The 23,114-nt window shown below is 40.7% G+C and overlaps 1 protein-coding gene across 3 annotated transcripts in view; it reads left to right on the top strand.

Annotated features, from left to right (window-relative positions):
• Positions 1–23,114, top strand: part of furina (furin (paired basic amino acid cleaving enzyme) a) — a 153,650-nt gene that overhangs the window by 19,384 nt on the left and 111,152 nt on the right. For all 3 annotated transcript variants that reach the window (XM_060941075.1, XM_060941076.1, XM_060941077.1), the window contains exon 2: positions 5,949–6,213. In XM_060941075.1, coding sequence (XP_060797058.1) covers positions 6,037–6,213 — 177 coding nt within the window. In that variant the 5' untranslated portion in view covers positions 5,949–6,036. The remainder of the gene's footprint in view (positions 1–5,948; positions 6,214–23,114) is intronic.

Raw genomic sequence — 23,114 nt, 5'->3', positions numbered from 1 at the left:
GTTTCGACGGTGTAACTTCCATCTTCATCAGAGGGTCACCCGGATGTTGGTGTGTGACGTGCCTTTATAATCAGCTGATGTTACCTGGAGCGCCGTCCTGGGGGGGCAACACTGACAGCGGGAGGTGTGACCGACCTGTCAATATTGACAGGGAGGTCACACCTACGTAACATCAGCTGATTATAAAGGTACGTCACACACAAACATCCGGGTGACCCTCTGATGAAGACGGAAGTTACACCGTCGAAGCATGTCAGGTAAAGGTAAAAAGCTTTTACATGTCTGAAACAAAAGAAAACTAATTATTTGATTCACAGAGATGGTTCTTTAACCACTTCAAGATGAGCACTTGTGCCCATAAATACTGTATGTGGGTTTTTATTTTATTTTTTAAAACATTGAGTCTTTGACTGCATGATGCATGTTGTGGTCTAAGGGTTTGTGGAGTATCTGAGCTTTCCTAGAATGAGATTTAAGGGTTTAGGGGTGAGAATACGGAGGGTGAAGAGTCCATGAGCAATCTGTATGTGGGTGGGTGTCGTGTCTCTCCTCCCTCCCACCCTCAACCACCTGTTTGCAAGAGATAAGACCCCCTGACTTTATTGTATGGACTGATCATAAGGAAAGCAGCTAGGACAAGTATTTATTTTCTGATGCTTGAACATGGTGGGTAGGGTTGGGCGGTATCTAAATTTTGATACCTTTAAACTGTCTGTGTTTTCCCGGGGTATACGGTATTACCGAGAAAAAAATATTTTGTTTCGGCCTACTGTGTAACGTGCGCCTATACCGGCGGACCTTGTCCAGACCTGCGCCTATGCCTCAAATGTACTATTTAAAAGCAGCATAGCGAATTATGTGCATTGTGGTATGGATTAAGCAGCAAAGCGAATTTTGTGCATTGATGAATGGATTAAGAGATATTTCAAAGCATCACGCAACTCTTCCTTCATCTTGAAAATAGCATTCAACTGTCGTTTACACATGTCTGCGTTGAAACGCCATTTGCAGCACTATTTCACCTACTCCATCAAAAAAAGTACACGATGAGCAGGATCATACCCTTTCAAGCATGGGAAATAAAAAAAGAAAAGAAAAAGAATCCAAGTCCGTTTAGACTGCGCGATAAACCATATTCAGCGCAAATGAGGCGAACCTAATTCAAATGCTTGATAGCTGCACAAGGCAAAATCATATGGGCCCACGTCATGCCATGGCGGGGAAATTAATAATCAAATGGCCTTACCTTGCTTAAAACGTTGTCTTGATCACACAACTCCTTACAATTATTCCACTTAAATCCATACGGTTTAACACACCCAACAAAGATAGCAAGCGCATTGCTAATTCCCACCAGAAACCTAACAGTTTACGCTACGATGTTTTCTTCCGTTTCTTCAGTAGATGACATTTCAAACGTTTATTACCCACATCCCAAATGTCATACGTTATATTATTTTACCTTGTTGTTACTCATGTAACCTACTCAAAACACAACTCATTGGAGAGATCTCATGGAAGTGGAGTACCCCAGGCTATGGTGTGCCTTAGGGGACATATTAGATTTTTTTCGATTTTTTCTTCTTACATACTTTACACACAGCTTCATCTGTGTTTGCTGGCTCTCCCTTTTCGTTTGGTTTGAAACCAAAATACTGCCACACTGCCGATGTGTGTGTGGTTTTTTTTTTTTGTTTTTTTTTTTTTGCCACTAACTCGTTATCTTGACTTGCCATCTTTCAACCGCGGTCTCAGTCTCTTGTGAAGCTTTCTGTCAGACTCCAAATGTCACGCAGGGTTGCCATGGTAACGACATAAACAACCCTGCACGCGATGAGAACTTCTTTAGGAAATTGATAGAATTAGTGAAAATACGATCACACAGTTATTCGGGATGATCTTCAATTTATTATTTTATATTATGACCTCATGTACTCCATATTTATTTAGATATTATATATTTTTTTAAAGTGACGGTAATGAGACCAATACCGTTGGTACTTTTGGATACCTCGGGATACCTTCTTACCGTAATACCGCCCAACCCTAATGGTGGTTTTTTTTTCTTCCAAATTGGTCACTTACCAATTAGTTATCCACTTTTAGTACATCTGCAGGCTGAAGACCAAAAAAACATTTTTCTTTTGTCTTTTTGAATTTGAGAGAGAAAGAAGAGTCTGAAGGACTGACTGTTTATAGCTGCTGGAACATAAATGATGATGGGAACTGATTTGATTTCTGGATGTTTAAATGCAATTTCAGGTGGATAAAAAGTATGACTCCTTCCTTGATACATGATCATTGGCAAATTGATGTGGTATAAAAGGAATGGACACACTTCAGGGTGTGATTTTATTTATGTATTTATTTATTTAAATTCAGTTAGTGAAGTTGAACAACTTGTGAAATTCCTCTCTGCATGTAACCCATCTGAAGCAGTGAACACGTGAGCAATGAGCGCACACATACGTACCCAGAGCAGTGAGTAGCCATGCTAACAGCGCCTGGGGGTGCCTCGCTCAAGGGTATCTCCGCCTAAGGCCACCCCACGTTAACTGCATGTCTTTTTGGACTGTGGGAGGGAAACTGGAGCACTTGGAGGAAAACCATGCAGACACAGGGAGAATAAACTCCACACAGAAAGGCCCCTGTCGGCTGCTGGGCTCGAACCCAGAACCTCCTTGCTGTGGGGCAATGGTGCTAACCACTACACCACCGTGCTGCCCCACAACCCAGCCAAAAATTGTGTTCTTGAAAGTAAGATTAATTGTTCAGCATCAGCACTTTTGGGTATGGCTTCTAATAATTAGTGTATAGTTTCAGCCTTTAAATACGAGGGGGGGAAAAAAACCCGTGTCTGAATGGGAAGCGCAAATGGTGTGGGGTGGGGTATTTTTACGACACTTTTTTTTTTTTTTTTTAAAGCATGTGTTAATGCCTTTTGCATGTGCATGACCCAGAAATTAGTGCCTGACTCAGTTCATTCGGGTGTGAGCCTTTTTAAAGTGAACCCACCTAAGCCAGTTTCTTTAGTCATAATTACGGTAATATAAGTGGGTGTAGCATTGCTGATGCGGTAAACAATTATGTAGCAATGCTTGCGAGAATGTCTGTTTGACAATGTCAAAATGAAAAGGGTTGATTTCGTTGGGTGTGCTGCTGAAGTGCGCACTCCAAGCAATTAAAATGTGCAGTACGAAGTATTTCCTTAAGTGAAATGAAATTTTCCATCCCATTAATAATATAGCTTTATTTCTGTTGCCATTTCCTGCTCATTTACCTGCTCAATACCACTGTGGACTAATATCTCTGTAACGATGGCCCTGAAGAGCTGTAGAGTCAAACTAAAACTAATTCATCTAGAAATGTTTAAAAAATTAGATACAAACAAAGCAGATGGTGTCTCGCCATTCTTAAAGACATGCGCAGAAGAACTGACACCAGCTTGGGCTCCTGTTTACCAAAGGTCAGTGGACTCACGTACAGTTCCATCTCTGTGGAAGAGGGCGACTATCATCCCTCTCCCCAAAAAAGCGGTCCGTCAAGAGAACAACGACTACAGACCAGTAGCCTTGACTTCTATTGTAGTTAAGTGTCTAGAGAAGTTGATGGTGTGGAAGTTGAAATCAAACCTACAAGGTCGACTAGATCCATATCAGTTTGCCGATAGAGACAACCGTGGCACTGATGCAATTCTGACCATAACACACTCAATCCTGCAACATCTTGAATCCTAAGGCTTATGCCAGACTACTGTTTGTTGATTTCAGCTCTGCATTTAACACTGTGCAGCCACACATCCTTCTTAGTAAATTTCAACACGTCTGTTAATCCATATATCAGGTGGCACCACTCCTTTTTAACAAACAGGACACAACAGGTCAGAGTGAACCAAACAACATCTCGGTTAAAAACAATAAGTACGGGAGTCCCTCAAGGTTGCGTGAGTTCTCCCCCCTTGTTCACAGCATACACAAATGATTGCATTAGTAGACACCCTACTGTTTCATTTGTTAAATTTTCTGATGACACCGCCATCTTGTGTCTGTTAGATAGGGATCTAAACACCTCTGTCTATAAGCAAGAGGTACATAGGTTCATGCAGTGGTGTGAGGAGCACCACCTCACTGTAAATGCAAAAAAAAAACACAAGAAATGGTCTTTGACCCCAGTCATGTAGAAGACCATGCTCCATTACTCATTTTTGATGCCAATATTGCTCAGGTTGACTCTTACAAATATTTGGGTGTTTACTTTGATAACAATCTGTCCTGGAATGTTCATGTTAATAATGTGTGTACTAGGATCCAGCAGAGACTACACTTTTTACGTAGACTCAGGGTGTTTGGTGTTCAACAGAGGATAATGTTACTTTTTTATCATGCTGTTGTTGAACGTGTACTACGCTATGCAATCACTGTTTGGTTTGGAAATCTAACAGTAAGAGTAAAGTCCCAAATCAATAGATTGACCCGCTCTGCACTGAAAGTAGTGGGGGTGAGGGATCACACCACCCTCCAAGCAACATATGAAGAATCTGTACTCAGGCAGGCCAGGAAAATAATTGAGGACCCATCACATGTTTTGAACCCAGAGTATGAGCTGCTACCCTCTGGCAGGCGATACAGAGTCCCAGTTAAAAACAAAAAAAGGTTTTTGAGCAGGTAGAAGTTCTCTTTTATTCCAATGTCTGTGGACTTATTGAACTCATGTCGTTAACAAACTACCAGTCTTGTAATGCTATGTATGTATGCATGTATGCATGCATGCATGTATGCATGCATGCATGCAGCCAGCCAGCCAGCCGCACTAGCACCATGTTCACGCTGCAGGCTGAAGTGACTCAAATCCGATTTTTTTCGCCCATATGTGACCTGTATCCGATCTTTTATTGACAATGTGAACGACGCAGATCCGATTTTTTTTCAAATCCGACCCAGGCCGCTTGGATATGTGGTCCTAATTCCGATTCCTATCCGATCTTTTCATATGCGACTTCAGTCTGAACCGCCAGGTCGCATTCATCCGACTTGCATGTCAACAAGAAGCCACAAATGTCACTATTCTGCGCTGAAGTAGGCGGCGGGTCTCTCAAAAAAAGTTACAACAACATGGCGCATGACATCAATGTGACTCCGCACCCACACGTTCCTTTGAACGGAGGTTGCAGTCACTACCCCGCAGAACGCCTGAGCCAAAACCCTTGCCCTCTTCCTTCTCAACCTCCTCCTTAACATCAGGCTATTGTGCATGTTCTGGCTCCGTCGCGACAACAACTGCATCATCGCCAGGCACTCCATGCTGGCTACTGTCATACACAGGAAACTTTAGGTTACTTCCGTAAACACTGGCCATGCTCACTGCGTGTGACGTCGTCGTATCCTGCAATGCGCATGCGGAACACCTTTTAGGTCGCTTTTCGTTCATACTGAGGGTTGCATATATTTTGTTAATGTGAACGACCTCACAAAAAAAAATCGGATTTCACAAAAAAATTGGAATTGAGCATTAAGCCTTGCAGTGTGAACGTAGTGTAGGTATGCACTGTAAGTACGCACTTTGTGCAGCTCTACGATGGCACTTTTTTTTTTTTTTGGTTATGCGGCAGTTATGTGTACGTCCAAGACAAATTTCCCTCGGGACGAATAAAAAGAATCTTGAATTCTGTGTTGTATGCTCACTTAGTGTATATAGTTGATCTGGAACTGCAGTTCTTCTAGTTTTAGGCAGAATGGTAGTTCTGAGATGCTGATGGGCCAGCCAGGCAATTGACACATGTTTTTCTTTCTAAATGTTTGACACAGCCTGTGCAAGTGGTGTTTTTAATAAGCCTTGATAGTGGTTCTGTCTCAAGCTTCACAAAAAAAAAAAAGAGCACAAACTGCACTTTAATTTGAGTGCACCAGTGTAATGGATGACTCATTGTGGACTCCTCTCTCTCCCCTCAGGTGATTTGACAGCTTTGCTGCATCTGCTTCATGTGTACATTTTGAGGGGCTTGAAGACCTGAGGTTTCTGTGACCGCCATCTTCTCTGATGGAGCTGTGCCTGGCCTGCTTGCCACTTGTCACGTTGCTGACCCTCCTGAACTCTGAGGTCACACCGTCCCTTGCCCAAAAAGTTTACACGAACACATGGGCCGTCCATATCCACGGAGGAGAGGAGGAAGCCAATCGGCTTGCAGAAAAGCATGGTTTCATTAACCACGGCAAAGTGAGTATCGTGTGAGCTATACGCTCTGTCTGTTTGTTTTTGCCATGGCTGTAATTTCTGAAGATCATCTCGTCCTGGCGCAAGTCTTTCCTGTCTGTTGGCATTTAGTAATTAAGCTTTAATTAAAGATCAAGTGTGACGGTCACACATTGTTGGATCATTTCAACTTTCTTACTTGGTTCAGAATAGGCCTGTGATCAGTCACTTTTATATTGCTTTTTTTATTAGGCTTTTATATTTTATTAGGCTTTTTATTAAACTAATGTCCCAAAACTTAAGCTTAGGAATATGCATTTATTTCCAAAAGCGTGTCCTGATATTCCTCCCAGATCAGCTCAGGCTTATTAATACACTTTTGTCTTAAAATGGGTCTAAAATCAGTCAAGACCCTGTGAAGCTTGGTTCTCTCAACTTAGCCGAGATGACAATTATATCTGGTATTGATTATTCTGGTGGGGGGGAAGCAGATGTCTGTAATATGTCCTGTCAGAAGGAGAAAACGTCTTTGCTGGTGAAATGCAGTTGCAGTTCTTTCTGCATTTTATCGATTTTAGTGAAATGTCTTGAAATGAAAGCATGAATGACTCTGTTCAGTTATTGCTAGTATGTAAGTATGTTTCCAACATGGAAAGGTTTTCTGTGATGCCTAGAACAAGGACAGAATCATGGAATTGAAAACTAGAAACCTGGGCCCTGTCTTTAATATCACTCATGAGGTATGCCAGATTTCCCACTCGTGATCATTCCACATGGGCTAATTCAGATCTTTGATCGTGCCGGAGAGCTTGGTTAGTATTGCTGGTTTTGTGCAGGGAAAGGCAGATGTAGAGATCGGAAACTATGATCAGTGATGAAGATGATGGTGTTAAAGGCTGGAGATGATAGTCTTGTCTTGCAAAATGTAGTTAGCTGTCCTCGGTTTATTTTAATTAAAGGGCTGATGAGACAAACATGACTCTATGCAATTTCTTAAATAAACTATACAACATGGCAAACATGTTAGATTTCTGTTATAATTGCGTGAAAAGAAGCTGTTACGCAAATATCCAACTTTTAATTGCACAGCGCAAGAAAACTGGGTCCGTGGCTCGCGGCCATGTTGTGACGTCAGCGGAAGAACACGCTGCGGTTCACTGGCTGTTCTACTCTGGTTCTACTCAATGGAAATGGCGCATGAAAACGCCGGTGAACTCTCTTGTGCTAGCTCTTCCTCTTCTGGGAGTCTAGAATTGTGTTGATCTCTTCCAAATAGAATCTATGATAGCCTACCCTCTTTACCCTTTGCCTCTCGTTGCTAGGCGGCAGTTACATGAAAGCCGCAAGCTTTCACAAGCAAATACATGACTGATATCACACCGACTTTATGATTACATTTATGATTATCATGTAGAATCTATAGCTCTACGTACCTTTTTATCTTATGTCGTTTCACAACATACGTTCTGACAGGAGGACTGTCTTTGGATCCCGCATACCTACTAGTAGACCCCCTCTGGAATACTGGCAGTGTTGCCAGATTGGGAGGTTTCCCGCCCAGTTGAGCGGTTTCAAGTGCATTTTGGTGGGTTTTGAGCATATTTTGGGCTGGAAAACGTCAGCAGTATCTGGCAACAGATACTGCTGACGTTTTCCAGCCCAAAATATGTTCAAAATGCACTTGAAACCGCTCAACTGGGCGGGAAACCTCCCAATCTGGCAACACTGTGTAGGCACTGCTGATGGTAGTAACACACATTTGTGATGAACTGAACACCCAAGAGATTCTTTTAAGCTGGGAAGGGTGTCAAAACAATCCAAATCGAAGTGTTCAGAGCACAGGACGGATGTTGGTGAGGGCTCCCACTTGTCACGAGTGCGCCTGACTTGCTTCACCCACTTCGCATGCAGCTCGGGATCTCTGGGAAACTTGAATAAACTTGCCCCATCCTTGTGGGTTTTGGAGCAAAAGCCGGCAACACAACGCGAAGGCATAATAACTTTTTTTATATATATATATATATATATATATATATATATATATATATATATATATATATATATATAATAAATAAAATGTATAATAATGACAAACTGAACACCTGTCGCATCAACAACAAACTGGTAAGTTAGGAGGAAGGTTCTTTCGCTGATGTCATATAGCTCCTCTTTCGTCTCCTGGGTGCTGCAGCCCTGTCAAATTTGCCCAAATAGCCACGTTTTTTTATCATAACTTGTAAAATAGGCGCCTTCGTGAATTAATATATGGATCATTGGGAATTACTTTTTATGTTATAAAACATCGCCAAAGATGTCAAAAACGTGTCATCAGCACTTTAAATGAGAGAGTAAACTGGATTAATGGAGTGTTTGCGCATAATTTGGCTACTTGCTCAGTTATTGAGTTTGTAATTTAATACATTTCTGTTTAAGGCTTGGATTATTTTTGCCTGTCTAAACAAATCATGTGCATGATTTTATAAGTAGTTCAGTTTCTGTTTTGAATAGGTCCATAACACACACAGAATATAAGTGGGGGGAATAAAGACCTAACTTCTGAACACTAAATATTTTGAGCAACTTGTACCATCCAGATATAGCCTGGCTAATGCGACTTCAAAGCTCTCCGAGCTATTGGTCTGGCCAAGATATTAAGCCCAACCGTTTCCCAGAGCCCATGGTTGACCCGCCTCCCTGAAATGCCTCAGTTTGCTACTGGTCGAAGCCAGAAAAGGCTGTGACGAAGCTTAAACCAATCACGTCACTCTTTCCTCTAACGTATGCGACGCGACAGGGCTATCTGGTAGATTAAGCTCTTACCGAAGCCGGTCGGGAGCAAGGCGAAAACGTCCTTCCTTTCAATAAATACCTCCAGGGCTGCTCTTTGCTCCGTTTTCAATGAGAACTTCCCGTTGAATGCTTTCAATACAGCATCTATGCGTAATAGATGCGGAAGCGTGAATGAAGCGCTTCCGGCATAGATTCTGTAAACAATCTATGGCTTCTGGTCGCAGTTCTACTACTTCAGTGCCTTGAACACGCCTCTACCCAGGGCCGTTGGAGATGCTCAAAGTTGATTGGTTCCCGATTTTTCGGGAGCTTGGAAGAGCTGTAGATAGCCTGCCTGGCCAGACTAAGCTCGCAACAGGCCCTCGTGTTGCATCACGCTTAGGATGCGCGGGCCCAGGCTAATCCAGATATGCTATATGGCCAAAAGTTTGTGGAGACCTAGCCATAATGCTTCTATGTGCTTGAACGTTACGGTCCAGGTTTATTCCCCCTTTGCTGATCTAATAACCTCCACACTTCTGGGAAGGTTTTTCAGGAGGTTTCGGAAACTGGCTATGTGGATTTGCAGACCTTTGCATTGCAGAGCCTAATCTAGGGTGCGTAATATGCGTTTTTTTTATGTCTGTTGCATATCCACTTTTTGGGCACGAGAGTGATATCGCGTATCTATTCATTTTGTCACGCATTTATAAAGCCTCGGTCACAACCGGCCGTACGTGCTTCTACGGCCGGTCTACGTGCAAAAACGCGTGAAACGCACAGAGGGCGCGCGTGTGACGTGCTGATTTTCGAGCCGTAGACTGGTTGCAGAGGTTCTTTGTCATGTCAAACAAACTCTACGGGCGCTTACGTTTTTTTCAGGTTGCAAGACAAACTTACGGCCAACGTGCGTCTTTTTCCATGAACAAAAAAAAAAACGCAGCGATTTTGGGGAAACGCCAAAAATCGCACGGCCAAAAAAATCGTACGTCCGGTTGTGACCTAGGCAAGGCAAGTTTATTTATATAGCGCATTTCATACACAGTGGTAGTTCAATGTGCTTTAGAGGTAAAAGCAAAACAGTAAACAATAGAAAATAAAATTACATAAAATAAAGGGGGAAGAAGAGAGAAAAAAATAAGGATTAAACAATAGTAGAAATAAAATAATAAAATGAAGTAAAAGTTCAGTAAAAAAGCAGAATAAAATAGAATAAAAGTTAAGTAAAGTTTAAAACATGCAGAGACTGTAAAAGTTAAGTAAAGTTTAAAACATGTAAAGATGGTATTAATCAGTTAGCAGAAAGCATCTGAGAACAGCTTGGTCTTTAGTCTAGATTTGAAGCTGCCAACAGCAGGAGCATTTTTGATGTCCTCTGGGAGTTGGTTCCATAGCTGTACTGCATAGTAGCTAAAAGCTGCTTCACCATACTTTGTTTTAACAACAGGTTTTACCAGTAAATTTTGCTGCTGCAATGTTTTGTTTGTTTTTTTTTTTTTTGTTTGACCTAGGCTAAAGTAGAGCATGTAGTCGTGTTTTACTGAATCTTGTGCGTATCAATTTGTCAGCACCAGCTAGCAAGCACTGCGGTAAATATAGCGTTGTTTACACACCAATCGGAAAATATCGGAAAGGACTGAAGTATTCCGAATGGTTTATTTAGCGGGTAAAACAGTTTTGTGAACTATTATATTATTGGTCACTGAACCGGAAGACAGTGTATCTCAACCAATCGTGTGAAGTGTCTTTAAAAATACCCAAAAGCACATGGCATATCGTTCTGTCTCATCCAAACATAATGCTAAAACGCGTGGTCATGTTGAAAGACCTTTGGACGAAAAAAGGAAACAAAACGTAGACACAGAAGTGAGCGATACTAATCCAGCCGACATTACACAACCCGATACAAGATATTATGAAATAGATTTAATCTGTTCTTGTATAATGGTAGGTACTGTAACATTACTGTAAATAATAAGAGATTATCATGATGTACTGTTTAGGAAGTCTGAATTTTGGGATTATCTCATGTCATCAGGGTTGTGATTTTTCCGCGAATTCGCGGAATTCCGCTTTTTTCACCTCAAAATTTGAATTTTTTTCCGATTTTTCGCTCAAAAATCCGCATTCGTATCCTATTCGTTCTGACTTTCAGTAATTCCGTCATTGAGATGAAATGAGGTACGTGATTGGCCCATTTGCTCTGTAACAACCAATGAACGCGCTTGTTAGATAGCTCTGTACGTAAGCTCGCTTCAAACAGTTGAAAGAGGGCAGCCTCTGTGATTGAGCCTAAAGGTTCAAATCGAGTTAAAGAAATCGACAGAATAGTGAAAAGTTCCGCTGGGAATGGTTGGAGAAAGAGGTTGCTACAGACAAACAATTCAAGCTGCTCAAAAGCAAGCCCCCCCCCCCCCCCCCCCCCCCCCCCCCGTGTGTGTGTGAGAGAGAGCGAGCAGCCTCTCCCTCATGCCTACTCGTTGCGGCCCCCCCCTCCACGTTCTGCCGGCGACGGCCGGGTATGGGCCCGACGCTCCAGCGCCATCCATTTTCAGGGCTAGTTGATTCGGCAGGTGAGTTGTTACACACTCCTTAGCGGATTCTGACTTCCATGGCCACCGTCCTGCTGTCTATATCAACCAACACCTTTTATGGGGTCTGATGAGCGTGTCAAAAGGGAAATAGTATGTTGAGGATTTTGTGATCAAACTGAAAAATCCTCAAGTGAGTTAACGCTGTATTGAAGAACTTGTTGAAGTTGAATGACATTGGTAGAGTAGAGATATTGGCTTCTTCACAGACTTCTGATTGGATTGAATGGATTCAGCAAACACATTTTTTGTGAATGTTGTTTAGTGAAAGTGATTTTTATTCTTGCATATGAAAATCCTCAAGTGAGTGAACACTGTACAGTTCTGTATATGAGTCAATTTCACAGAAAACGTATTTTTTTTTTTTGTCCGGACGGGTTTTGTTTACATTTTGAGATTTCTAAAACCTTTTTATGGTCTCGTATGATAAAACATTATCAGTTCTACCTTGCATTTCAAAATTTGACTACTTTGGTTCATTGACTTTGTCCCCCCACCAGGGTGCTGCCCTGGACCAGCTGGGGGCCTGCGGCCCCCAGACCTCCGGCTAAAATTTTCAGATAATTTCACCAGCTCCAAATCGCATCCCTGAGTCATCTATGTCAAAAACTAGTTTAAAGATAAGTTCTACATGAATGCTAGTTTTTTTTTTTTTTTTGGAAGTAATTTGTTTAATTCAGTTTAGTATCATGTTAATCATATTCAAATAGTAAAGGTGCTTAGTTGATATATAAGACGTATAAGTTTGTGTACAAATATGATCTTAGTAATTATGACAGTGTGAAGACATGCTAAGTCATTTGATTCTGATTGATGATGGTTTTTGAAGTTTTGAATTTGATATTTTCCTAATGCCAGTATACAATTAGTTTGATAATGTGTGGTATTATGTAAGTTTTATTTAAAAATATTATGAAATATATTTAATCTGTTCTTGTGTAACTGTAGGTACTGTAAGGTTGTAAATGATAGATTATATACTTTTTAGGAAGTCTGAATTTTGAGATTATCTCCAGTCATTTATGTCAAAATCTAGTTTAAACATGGGTAGATTGTTTTTCACTTTCATGAAAGGTGGTCTGAACAAATGATAGCATTTTTAAATATTTGATAGTGATTTTATTTTATTCAGAAAGTCGGATTTTTCATCTTATTAATTAATAGTGGCAAGACTACATGGATTTTAGACTTAACTATATCAAATGATGTAATATTAACCTAGTCATATTTGAAATGCAACATTATACTACTGGTGGTCAAATTGGTAAAAATAGGCTAGTCACATGATTTATAGTAAAAGAGTAACCTAGTCAAATAACAGAAAACTAGTCATATTTGTAAGGTTTTGCAGTATATAATTCTTCATGTAGTTTTTGATCTAAAATCTTTACATTTTTAAAGTTCAGATCTGATCATAATGTTTGTGCAATACTACAAACTGTGGATAAGTGTTTGCTGATATGTTTTTCATATCACTGTATTAAAGGATATGTATAGTGCCATAATTCAGATATTATATAGATTAACATCTGATATGAAGGTTTGTTACATGTATTTAGTTTTATTAATAAAACTGTTCTGTTTATAGATGTACTCTTGAAAATATCTACCAATGTATTACTTATTTTTCTGTCCCCATTAACTGGAACAAATAAGGGATATTTTTACCCATGTTAATATTTTCTGTCCCCTGTTTCTACAACTAGTGAGGGATCTGTCCCCTATTTTCAAATTCCTAGATTAGGCTCTGCATTGTGTAGTTAGTGCTTCATTCTGACATGGGAGCACACTGGTACGAAGCACAAACGTGGCAGAAGAACAGTCCGAGAGACATCTCCTGTTCTCACTTGTTGTGGACGCAGTCATTCCTCACAAAAAAATCATGATTATACGTTTTCCTTTGTTAAAGAAGACACTTCTTAAAAAAAAAAAAGTTTGATTAGTTTCTGCCATACAAGTCCATATGAATAAGGTATTACTGTAGAAACAAGAACATACTGGAGCGAGCACATTGAGTTGTAGGTCTGTTAAAGCTGGAACTACTGTCTGAGCCATGCCGTTTTACAAAAGGGGGAGCAGGGGCTTCAAAGTTTGGGAGAATAGCAGGGTACAAATAATTTACAGCAGGGTGCAAAATGGTAAAATGTCTGCCAGCGGCAGACATAATGCACGCAAAGCGTGCAGGGATGGATGGATGGATGGATGGATATGCAAGTACGAATTTTTCATGGGGCAGGATGGTTTGGAACAGGCCATCTAAAATTGGGATAACGTTTACCCGGGACGGGTATTTGAGGCGGGTCGTCTAGCTTAAGCTTGATTAGCGTTGTTACGCACGCCAGTGTTTCCCACAGAAATTTTGGAGACTATGGGGGAGGCGCGGGGGTTGTTTAAAATTGAGTGATATGTTAAATATTAAGTTATTACTGAAAAACTATTGATTAAAAAACAAAGACACTGAGAAATGGTCCTATAAACAACTTTACCAATATAAAATATTACCAGGACTACAAAAATGCAGAAAAATAGGCTTTACTTATCCAAATGCACCTGTTGGTTCAAAAGTTAAAGTGCACAGAACCTCACAGCACAACATGAAGTTACCTTAAAATATAATATAAATGCCTCAGCTTTCATGTAAGAAAAAAAAACTTAATACTAGTGCTGTGTGCAGGCAGTCTGTCCTGAAGACTAAATTAAACAATTATAAACTAATAAAATAAATGGCTCAGGCTTCATAGAAGAAAAAAACAATTTGAACAGAATCTCACAGTATGATGCTGAAGCTGCCTAAACAATGGAAAATAAAATACCATTTTGGCAAAAATGTTGGCACCCATTAATTTTTTGTATTAAGTAAAAAAAAAATATGTTGCCAGATACTGCTGACGTTTTACAGCACAAAATATGTTCAAAACCTGCCAAAATACACTTAAAACCGCCCAAATTGGGCGGGAAAACGCGCAATCTGGCAACACAGGCGGCAGTAATGGCTGCACTCGTGTCGAGGATGTAAACACAGTTGACGCGGCAACGGACATACATGACATAGTGGATGTAATTTACGTTCACAACTTTTTTTTTTTTTTGCTGTCAAATATTTAATATTAAATTGTGTGACTCGACTGACAATAGCCGGCAGCATAACAAGCCATAGCCGGCGATTTGCCGCCGGTGACCGGCTACTTTTGAGACCGCTGGGGGGGGAGACCACCTTCTGACCGATCAGATCAGCCACACTGTGGTACAAAACATTTTATAACCTCAAATGTCATTTATTGTTAATAAATTAAACATTGGCAAAACGCTGTGACGTAAGCAGAATAACATCTGCAACAAAGATGTTGCTGTACCTCGTGCCATCGCATCAACCCAGCATGTATGATTTTCACATAACTGCACGGTTAGTCCTGTGGTGTTCCTTGAAGTTGACTCCTTCATGCGTTGACTTGGCACGTCATGTCTGTAAAATAAAATTGGCAAAATGCTAGCTATTTAAAAAGGTAAATTCAACTGAAGCTGATGCCAGGGGTGATAGCGTTCCGGCGCCGCGCCGGATTTCCGGCGTGCCGTGGCTGGGGAAAAAAAAAAAAAATCTAGTTCGCGCATTGTCCTGTGTCATTCTGAGATGCGCAGATAGACAGTAAAGGGAATTCCAAATTCCCTTTACTGTCTATCTGCGCATCTCAGAATGACACAGGACAATGGGCGAACTAGATTTTTTTTTTTTTTTTTTTCCCCCAGCCACGGCGCGCTGGAAATCCGGCGCAGCGCGCCGGAACGCTATCACCCCTGTGATGCCTTTCCCACATATGACTGAAGGTCAGTTATTATAGAATCCTAATTGGCATGTCGTGATTATTTAAGTGAGAAGTATAACCAACCCACCCCCTTAGTTTTGGAATGCAAAATCAAATTCTTTGTTGCGACTTGGTAATAACTAACTAGGTATCTATCTATTTAAACCTGTGCTTCATAAATAACCTTGCTAAAGTCAGTGGGTGCCAAAGTAAAACTAAAGTATATAAAGACATTCCAGACAATTGTGCGTTTCCAACTTTGCAGCAACGATTTTGGGAAGAACCCCATTTGGATATGATTTGACAGATGTCCATAAACTTTCAGCTGTGTAGTGTAGGTTTGTTTTTTGCTCTTTTGATGAAGACTGTATATTAAACATGCTGTCATGTCTTGGTGTATGTTTGTATACTGATGTGCAGATGCTGGGTGGAATGATGTAAAGTCTCCTGGGTTAAGTAATGACAAGGGACTGAAGTGTTTTGACAACAGGTACTTCAAGAATGTTTAAATCTAAAACCATTTTTACTGCAGAATTGATTGCACAACCGTGTTCCACTTATTTTTAGCTGTAGGATATGGCTTTTGTTAGTCATGTCTGCTGTTTGTGTGCGTTTTTCTTCCACATGGAGTCCAGCATTGCGGTATCTGTGATGCCTGGTTAGGGGTTTGTGTTTTTTCGGAATAGACGACGAGGTCAACCCTCTGTGTACCATGGCTTACTGGATGTTCTTTTTTTCTGTTTCTGTTATTTGTACAGCGTGTTTGTTGTAGACATGGATGAGCCAATGTCTTTTAACAGAAACAAAATTAGAGCGACTTTCAAAGGGGACTTTGAACATTGGAAAGTACAGCAGTCAGGAAACGCCACTGTACAAATTCATTCTCTTCCTTCTACCTTTTTTTTTTTTTTTTAATAGGGAGCTTATAAATTTAATTTTCCTAAATCTGTTTTGATCACTATGGCTACGTTCACACTGCAGGCTGAAGTGACTCAAATCTGATCTTTTCGCCCATATGTGACCTGTATCCGATCTTTTATTGACAATATGAACGACACAGATCCGATTTTTTTTTCAAATCCAACCCAGGCCGTTTGGATATGTGGTCCTAATTCCGATTCCTATCTGCTCTTTTCATATGCGACTTCAGTCTGAACTGCCAGGTCGCATTCATCCGACTTGCACGTCACCAACAAGCCACAAACGTCACTATTCTGCACTGAAGTAGGCGGCGGGTCTCTCAAAAAAAGTTACAACAACATGGCGCATAATCACAGGCGCAGATAGAGGGTGAGACTCGTACCACCCAGATTTAAATTCACCTCGCTCGGTCTCCCCCACTTATAGGGAGGAAAAAACGTCTATGCTGTCTTTCTTTGCATAAGGCAAACCTCATGGAAAAATCAAAAGACTAATTACCATTCGGTTTATTGAGGTGCACAGCAGTGTATACATAGTTGCAACAACTCACATAAAACAAAGACTGATATTCGGTTGGTTGAGCTGTGCAGACTGCACAGGTTGCGAGCTCGAGCTCGATTGCTATGGTAACCCACAAGTTTGACAGGCATATCGGGGTTGGGGTTGGTTTGCTGGCAGCTTTGTCCCCCCCCAGTTCAAAAAAACATATCTGCGCCCCTGCGCATGACATCAATGCGAGGGACGCTTCGGGCTGTGAAGGTTCTGAATCTTCTCAATGGAAGGACGCAGAGGTTAGGGAGCTGATTTCCATTTGGGGGGATACAGCTATTCAAGCTAGATTGGATGGGTCATACCGCAACCGGGCGGTTTTACTTCCGTAAACACTGGCCATGCTCACTGCGTGTGACGTCGTCGTATCCTGCAATGCGCATGCGGAACACTTTTTTAGGTCGCTTTTCGTTCATACTGAGGATCACATACAAGTCGCATATATTTGTTAATGTGAACGACCTCACAAAAAAATCGGATTTCACAAAAAAATCGGAATTGAGCATTAAGCCTTGCAGTGTGAACGTAGCATAAGGATGGCTGGTGTAATGCTTTTTGTTTATTTTTCTGATTGTGTGTGTTTAAGAGCAGCCTTTACAGGCATGTGTGCTCACAATGAAGCTGGTTTTTTAACATTCTTACCTTTTTGTTGTAAAGTATCCTTAGGCATGACGACCCTTGAAAAACTGGAAATAATTACCTTTCAGATGTTTGCTTTTCTTTGTGTACTAATTGAGTGATGAGCACTTTGGGAAATGTGCCATGAAGCAGGGTTGTGTGTTGAATTATTAATTTGAATAAGTGTTGCACTACCCTTCCTCCTCATAGATTACATGTGCAATAAGGACTCTAAACACAGTGATGAATGGCTTTGTCTACTTGGCATGATTTGGACAGTGCAGAATGCGAGGCAGGAGTGAACGACTTTGAAATGCTTTTCAAGCCAGTACCCAAGTGGGCATGCCTTGTGCCATTGCAGTAGGCAGATATCATCCCTTGGCTATCCTGTATATGGCTTACTATGTATTCCCACCAAACATTAAAATTCGCTCTGGCTGCCCTGGTCTTGCAACTTTTTATTTAAAGCGGGTACAAAGCAAACAGACACATTAACTCAGGGGTCATCAAACTACAGCCCGCGGGCCGACTCCTGCCCCTCTGCCCCCCACCACTTGAACCGGCCCTATGAGGCAATCCCCAAAAGTGGTCATGGCCTTTTTTTTTTCCCCCCAATTGCTTTTTGGCAAATAACATGTCTGCATCTTGTATTTTGTTGATTTTTATCAATTAAAATTGATATTTAGTTATAAAATGAGCTATTCATATTTTCCGAATTTTCGTCATATGCTTGCGATCAAGCAGTGACGGGCAGCGCACGCACAGAGAACGGTCAGTGTTCAGGACAACAAAATGGCTAGCGGTCAGCGAAAAGTTGAGTGTGTGCAGAGTTTTTAAAGAACAGTGGACCACTGATTATTTTTTCATTCAGTGTAAGGACCGTGCAGTTTGTCTTGTATGTAAAGAAAGTGTCGGTTTTCAAAGAATATAATCTGCGTCACTACAAAACCCGCCACAAAGAGTATGCTAGTTTGCGAGGGCAAACGAGAAGACAGGATTCAGAGGATGAAATGCAGACTGGCTGCACAACAGAATGTATTCCTTCGCCAAACCCAGATCAACCAGGCTGCTGTCCGAGCTAGCTATAAGGTAGCTCGCCTACTAGCTACCCATGGAAAGCCGTTTACTGATGGGGACTTTGTTCAAGTATGCATGCTTGCTGTGGCCGAGGAGGCGTGTCCCGACAAGGATGTGCTCAACACGGTGAGTCTCTCCGCACCTGCTATGACCAGGCGAACCGAAGATTTGGGGGACAACGTGTATGACCAGCTGAATGAGAAAGCGTCAGAATTCGAGTTTTTTGCTTTGGCCATGGATGAGAGCAGTGACGTGCAGGACACAGCACAACTGCTGTGATCTATTGATCTATTGCTCATTATAATTTCACTTTTTTTTATGTATTTATTTTATAGGCCTATTTATTGTGCTGCACACAATTATTAATAATATCAACAGGCCTACCTACAACTTATAATTTTCCACTCACCTTTGCCAGTGTCAATCACCTCAACTAGGCAGATGTTTCTTACCTTGACAGCTTTGATGTTATTTTTATTAGAAAATAAATAAATGGAATATCTGTGGTATTTCAAATTAAAACAAAGTGTGAAGACTCGATTACTACTTTTGCAAACCACTAGTAAAGATAAACAAATATGTGCCAGGAATCAAGTGTTGATATAGTAGTGGGGATGGCTGTGCCAGGCTAGTAATCTCTACTACACAATGAGGCCTGCTGGTGGTCATACTTGTCTGGGTCATACAATTCTATGTTATATAGCTGACCTGACCCCGGCCCCCCATCACAGTCAGGAACGACAGTGTGTGGCCCCCAGAGGAAAAAGTTTGGTGACCCCTGCATTAACTGGTTTCTTTGTGCTGACAGACCTCAAGTAGGGTATAAGGTGACCTCGTGATTTTTTTTTTTTTTTTTAAATGTGAAGGTAAGAAACTGAAGGAAGGAAAATAAACAATTGATTTTAAACTTATTAAAAGCCACTTGTGTAGATGCTGGCTCACAAGTTTTAAGAGCCGTGTTGTTGCTTTTGGTCTGAATGCACTGTTATGGTTTTAACTGCCTAGGTTATGTGAACATAATTTTTTTTTTTAAGTTTGAAATAAGAGTTAAATTCCGTTTTATTTTATTAGGTGCTTTTAACAAAGGACAGTGTAATAAAGCAGCTCTGCAGAAATCTGGATACAAAAATGAATGAATATTTTAAATTTATCCATGATGAGCAGGCCAGAGGTGAGCGCGGCAAGGGAAAACTCAAGACAACATGAAGAAACCTTGAGAGGATCCGGAGTCAAAAGGGAACCCATCTACACAATGCGCAATGAAGTTCCTTGAATGGTTTCGTCATGCTGTACTGTAGAGGGTGAAACATCTGAATCCCTTCCTATTGTTCTTTGAGGAAGACTGATTTGTTTGTTTTTAAACATTTTTTCAATAATTTTCTCTCATGTTGACGGACTAAGCTTTTCCTGGATACTGATTTTGCACCAAATAATGATTAGTCACCTGTTAACATTACCTGTTTCAAATCTCATCACTTATTTAATTGCTTTACCTTATTACTAGCCCTAACAGCAGGAATGGCTGTATATTAACAAATGAAATGAAGCTGACCAGACAAAATATGAAATATCTTGGGTTCATACTGCCTGCAATGAAATGGAAGTCAGTCAGATTTGGAATTACTGCTTTCTTTTCGCCTTTCCTATACCATCCCAACTTTTTCCGATTTGGAGTTGTCGTAGCAATGAGAGACGGCTTTCAAATTGCAAGGCTCACGTGTGAGCTTGAACTCCGTGATTGTTAGCTAATCAAACCCCGTGTTAATATTTGTTGCTTAATATGTAACACCATCTTGCTTGTATGATGTTTTAAGTGTATTGGCATGCATGGGTATGTTTGTGAAAGTGAGCTCCTTTTGTTACAGGCCCGATGTTTTTCTTGGAAAGCCAGTTACCCTGAATTAACGTTAATTACTTAGTTGCAATGCTAATATGTGAATTCTTTTTGCTCGGAGCATGTGAACATTTGATGAATATTAATGTGTTTAAAGAGTGATGTGGAAATGATTTTATGAAAGTTATGAAGTTACATAATTTGTTGCACTTAACTGGTGATTAAAATTTCATACCAGGCCTGGACGTGCATGTACCTAGTCAAAATAAACAGTATCTGGATAGATCCTTGTCCATGATGAGACTTTTCAGTTTCATAAGAAGGTATGGGTGTGGGTCCTCCCCCTCCTACCAGCTTCCCCAGTATTGCCTAGAGAAATTTAATGTTTATGCACTGCTGCATGTTTTATCGCTCAATTAGCTTTGAGTCAGAATGTTCTGAAGTGGAAGCTCAATGTCCCTTGATGTCCCAGCATCTGTTAACCATGTAGTCCTTCAGCGTGGGCCACGCGAAGGCCGCAGAAACCATTAGGCGAGGCTGATGTCTTAATAAAATGACGCACATGCAGCCCTGTCTCCAAATCTTAATTTTTTCCAACACACTCGTCCCTAATAAAATGTCTCCTTAAGAAAATCGAGTCAGGCCGTGGAAACGAGGCGTTCATAAACACTTGCAGAATGATGTGATAAATGCGATGATTTGATAACCGTTCTAATTAGATTTATGACGGTGCATTTTAAATGTACTGGAGTGCATGAATCAGTGTGTGTGTGTGAGGAAAGCATCCATGTACAGCATCTTTCATTGTGTGGATTTAATTTGGTTAGGTTCATATGGGTGCCACAAATGGAACAGACACCTACGGTTTGTTTTCTTCGTTCTTCAGATTGTATTTAAAGTTGTTTTACATGTGCTCTTAAAAACAAGGGCCTTAACTCCAGGAAAGCATCTGTTAAATTTGTGCAGCTGGGAAACCAGGTCATTATGGGTGATGTGTTCATGCAGAGAAAGCAAGATCACAGCTGCAGATGGCGCTTTTTAGGGCGCATTATTGACCTGGACTTTTTTTTTTTTCTCTTCCCTTTCAACCTCCGTCATAAAGGTACCAAATATTAGTATGCCGTACTTCCCCAACCATTGAAATTTAAATCAAACATTTTGTCAAGTTGCTTAATTCCACCACATTTTTATGAAGCAGCGCAGCATGCTTTTGCAAATATTTGATGGCAAGTTTGCGAGAACTTGATCTTGGTCAAAGTTCATTTGATATTATCTGACTTCAAATGTTTGCTTTTTGTTCCAGTAGATACAGTTCTTGTACTGTTGCTCAATCCTGACTCACATGCTCACTGTCCTTGTCAAAACACTTGAATTTCATAGTTTTTAATCTCTTGCTGATGATCTGTTTATTTAATTGGAAATATGGGTATTTTTAATAAATGTTATTACAGCAGTGCGATCTCTGAAGAGTTTTATGTTGCCAGATGTTGGATTAATCATCAAGCTCCACCTTGAACAGGAAGACTTCAAAGTAAAGTCTATAAAATGTTGGAACTGTGCTGTTTTTTCCTTTCTTCTCCTTTTTTGAACTTTTTTTTTCTCTGTCTCATGAGCGTCATGGGGCAGTCTTATTAGAAAAGGTCAGCAGATTTCTGAACTGCTTTGTTTAATCAATAGCTGTGAGCTGCTGCCTTTTTTTTTTTTTTTTCTCCCTCTTTTCGGGGGTAGGAGTACAGGTTATCTGGTGTTTCAGCTTCAGTGGTTTTGTTTTTTTCATCCTGTTCTGCTGTTACTTACCTTCCCAATTTGATCGACCTGTGTATTCTGTGATGTATAAAAAAAGTGTTTATTTTCCATCTCAAGTCAGTGTAGATTATTAGCCTGGTGGAGTGAGCTACTGCTGATGCTTTGGGATCACGACCTCAGCTGTGCGCTGGTGGGGTTTACGGTCATGCTTTTCATCTTTTGAGTTCAGGGTTTGGAATTTTAAAAGCTAAAAGAAATCATGGCAGGCAAATGCGTTTCTCTACTGTCCCTTGCTATATTCCACTTTACCTGCAGTGCTTAGCTAAAATATAGTTCTCTTGGGCTTTTTTTTTTTTGGCTGTAGTTTATTTTGTACGCTTCATCGTTATTCAATTAGCCGATTGCAAACGAGTCAGACTCCAGACACTTTTTAAAGGAACAAAGTGAATGTGCATGGAGATTCTCATGTCTAAAGGGCACTGCACACTCCAGGTTCTCCCTTAGACAAGTGTTTTTGTGTGAGGACTACGGGGTGGGCCCTTGTGTTAACGCCTTGTGGCTTCTCAACGTTTGAGTCACTTGTACACAGCCTTGCCTTCTGAGCTCCCACTTGTTATAGTTTGTTATTCTTGGAGTTGGAATTAACTTGGTCACAAAACATGGAGAACTTTTTGGTCTTGTTTTACCAAGCGATAGTGATTTACCCGATTTTTGTAATTGTAGGTAGAAACTTCTGAATTTGCATCCAGAACTATGGATTTCTTTTTTTTTTTTTATGTCATTTCTGTTCACATGTAAATAGTTTAGACTTTTATTGTAATTAGCATGCAGTTGTTGCACTACAGTTCTGCAGTCATAGTTTACCATATTTGTTTATCTCACTTGTCTATTTCCTGTAGCTTGTTTGCTGTACCGCCACCAGATGCTTATCGGGAAACTCTTTGGGTAGAAAATGGCTGTACACACTGTGGCTGCTTTCAGAGCTTTGGCAGAAAAACAGCGCTTCTCTCGTGTCCTCTA

This window comes from Neoarius graeffei, chromosome 15, assembly GCF_027579695.1.
Source record: "Neoarius graeffei isolate fNeoGra1 chromosome 15, fNeoGra1.pri, whole genome shotgun sequence".
NCBI lineage: Eukaryota > Metazoa > Chordata > Actinopteri > Siluriformes > Ariidae > Neoarius > Neoarius graeffei.
This window is presented reverse-complemented; position numbering and strand designations above follow the sequence as displayed.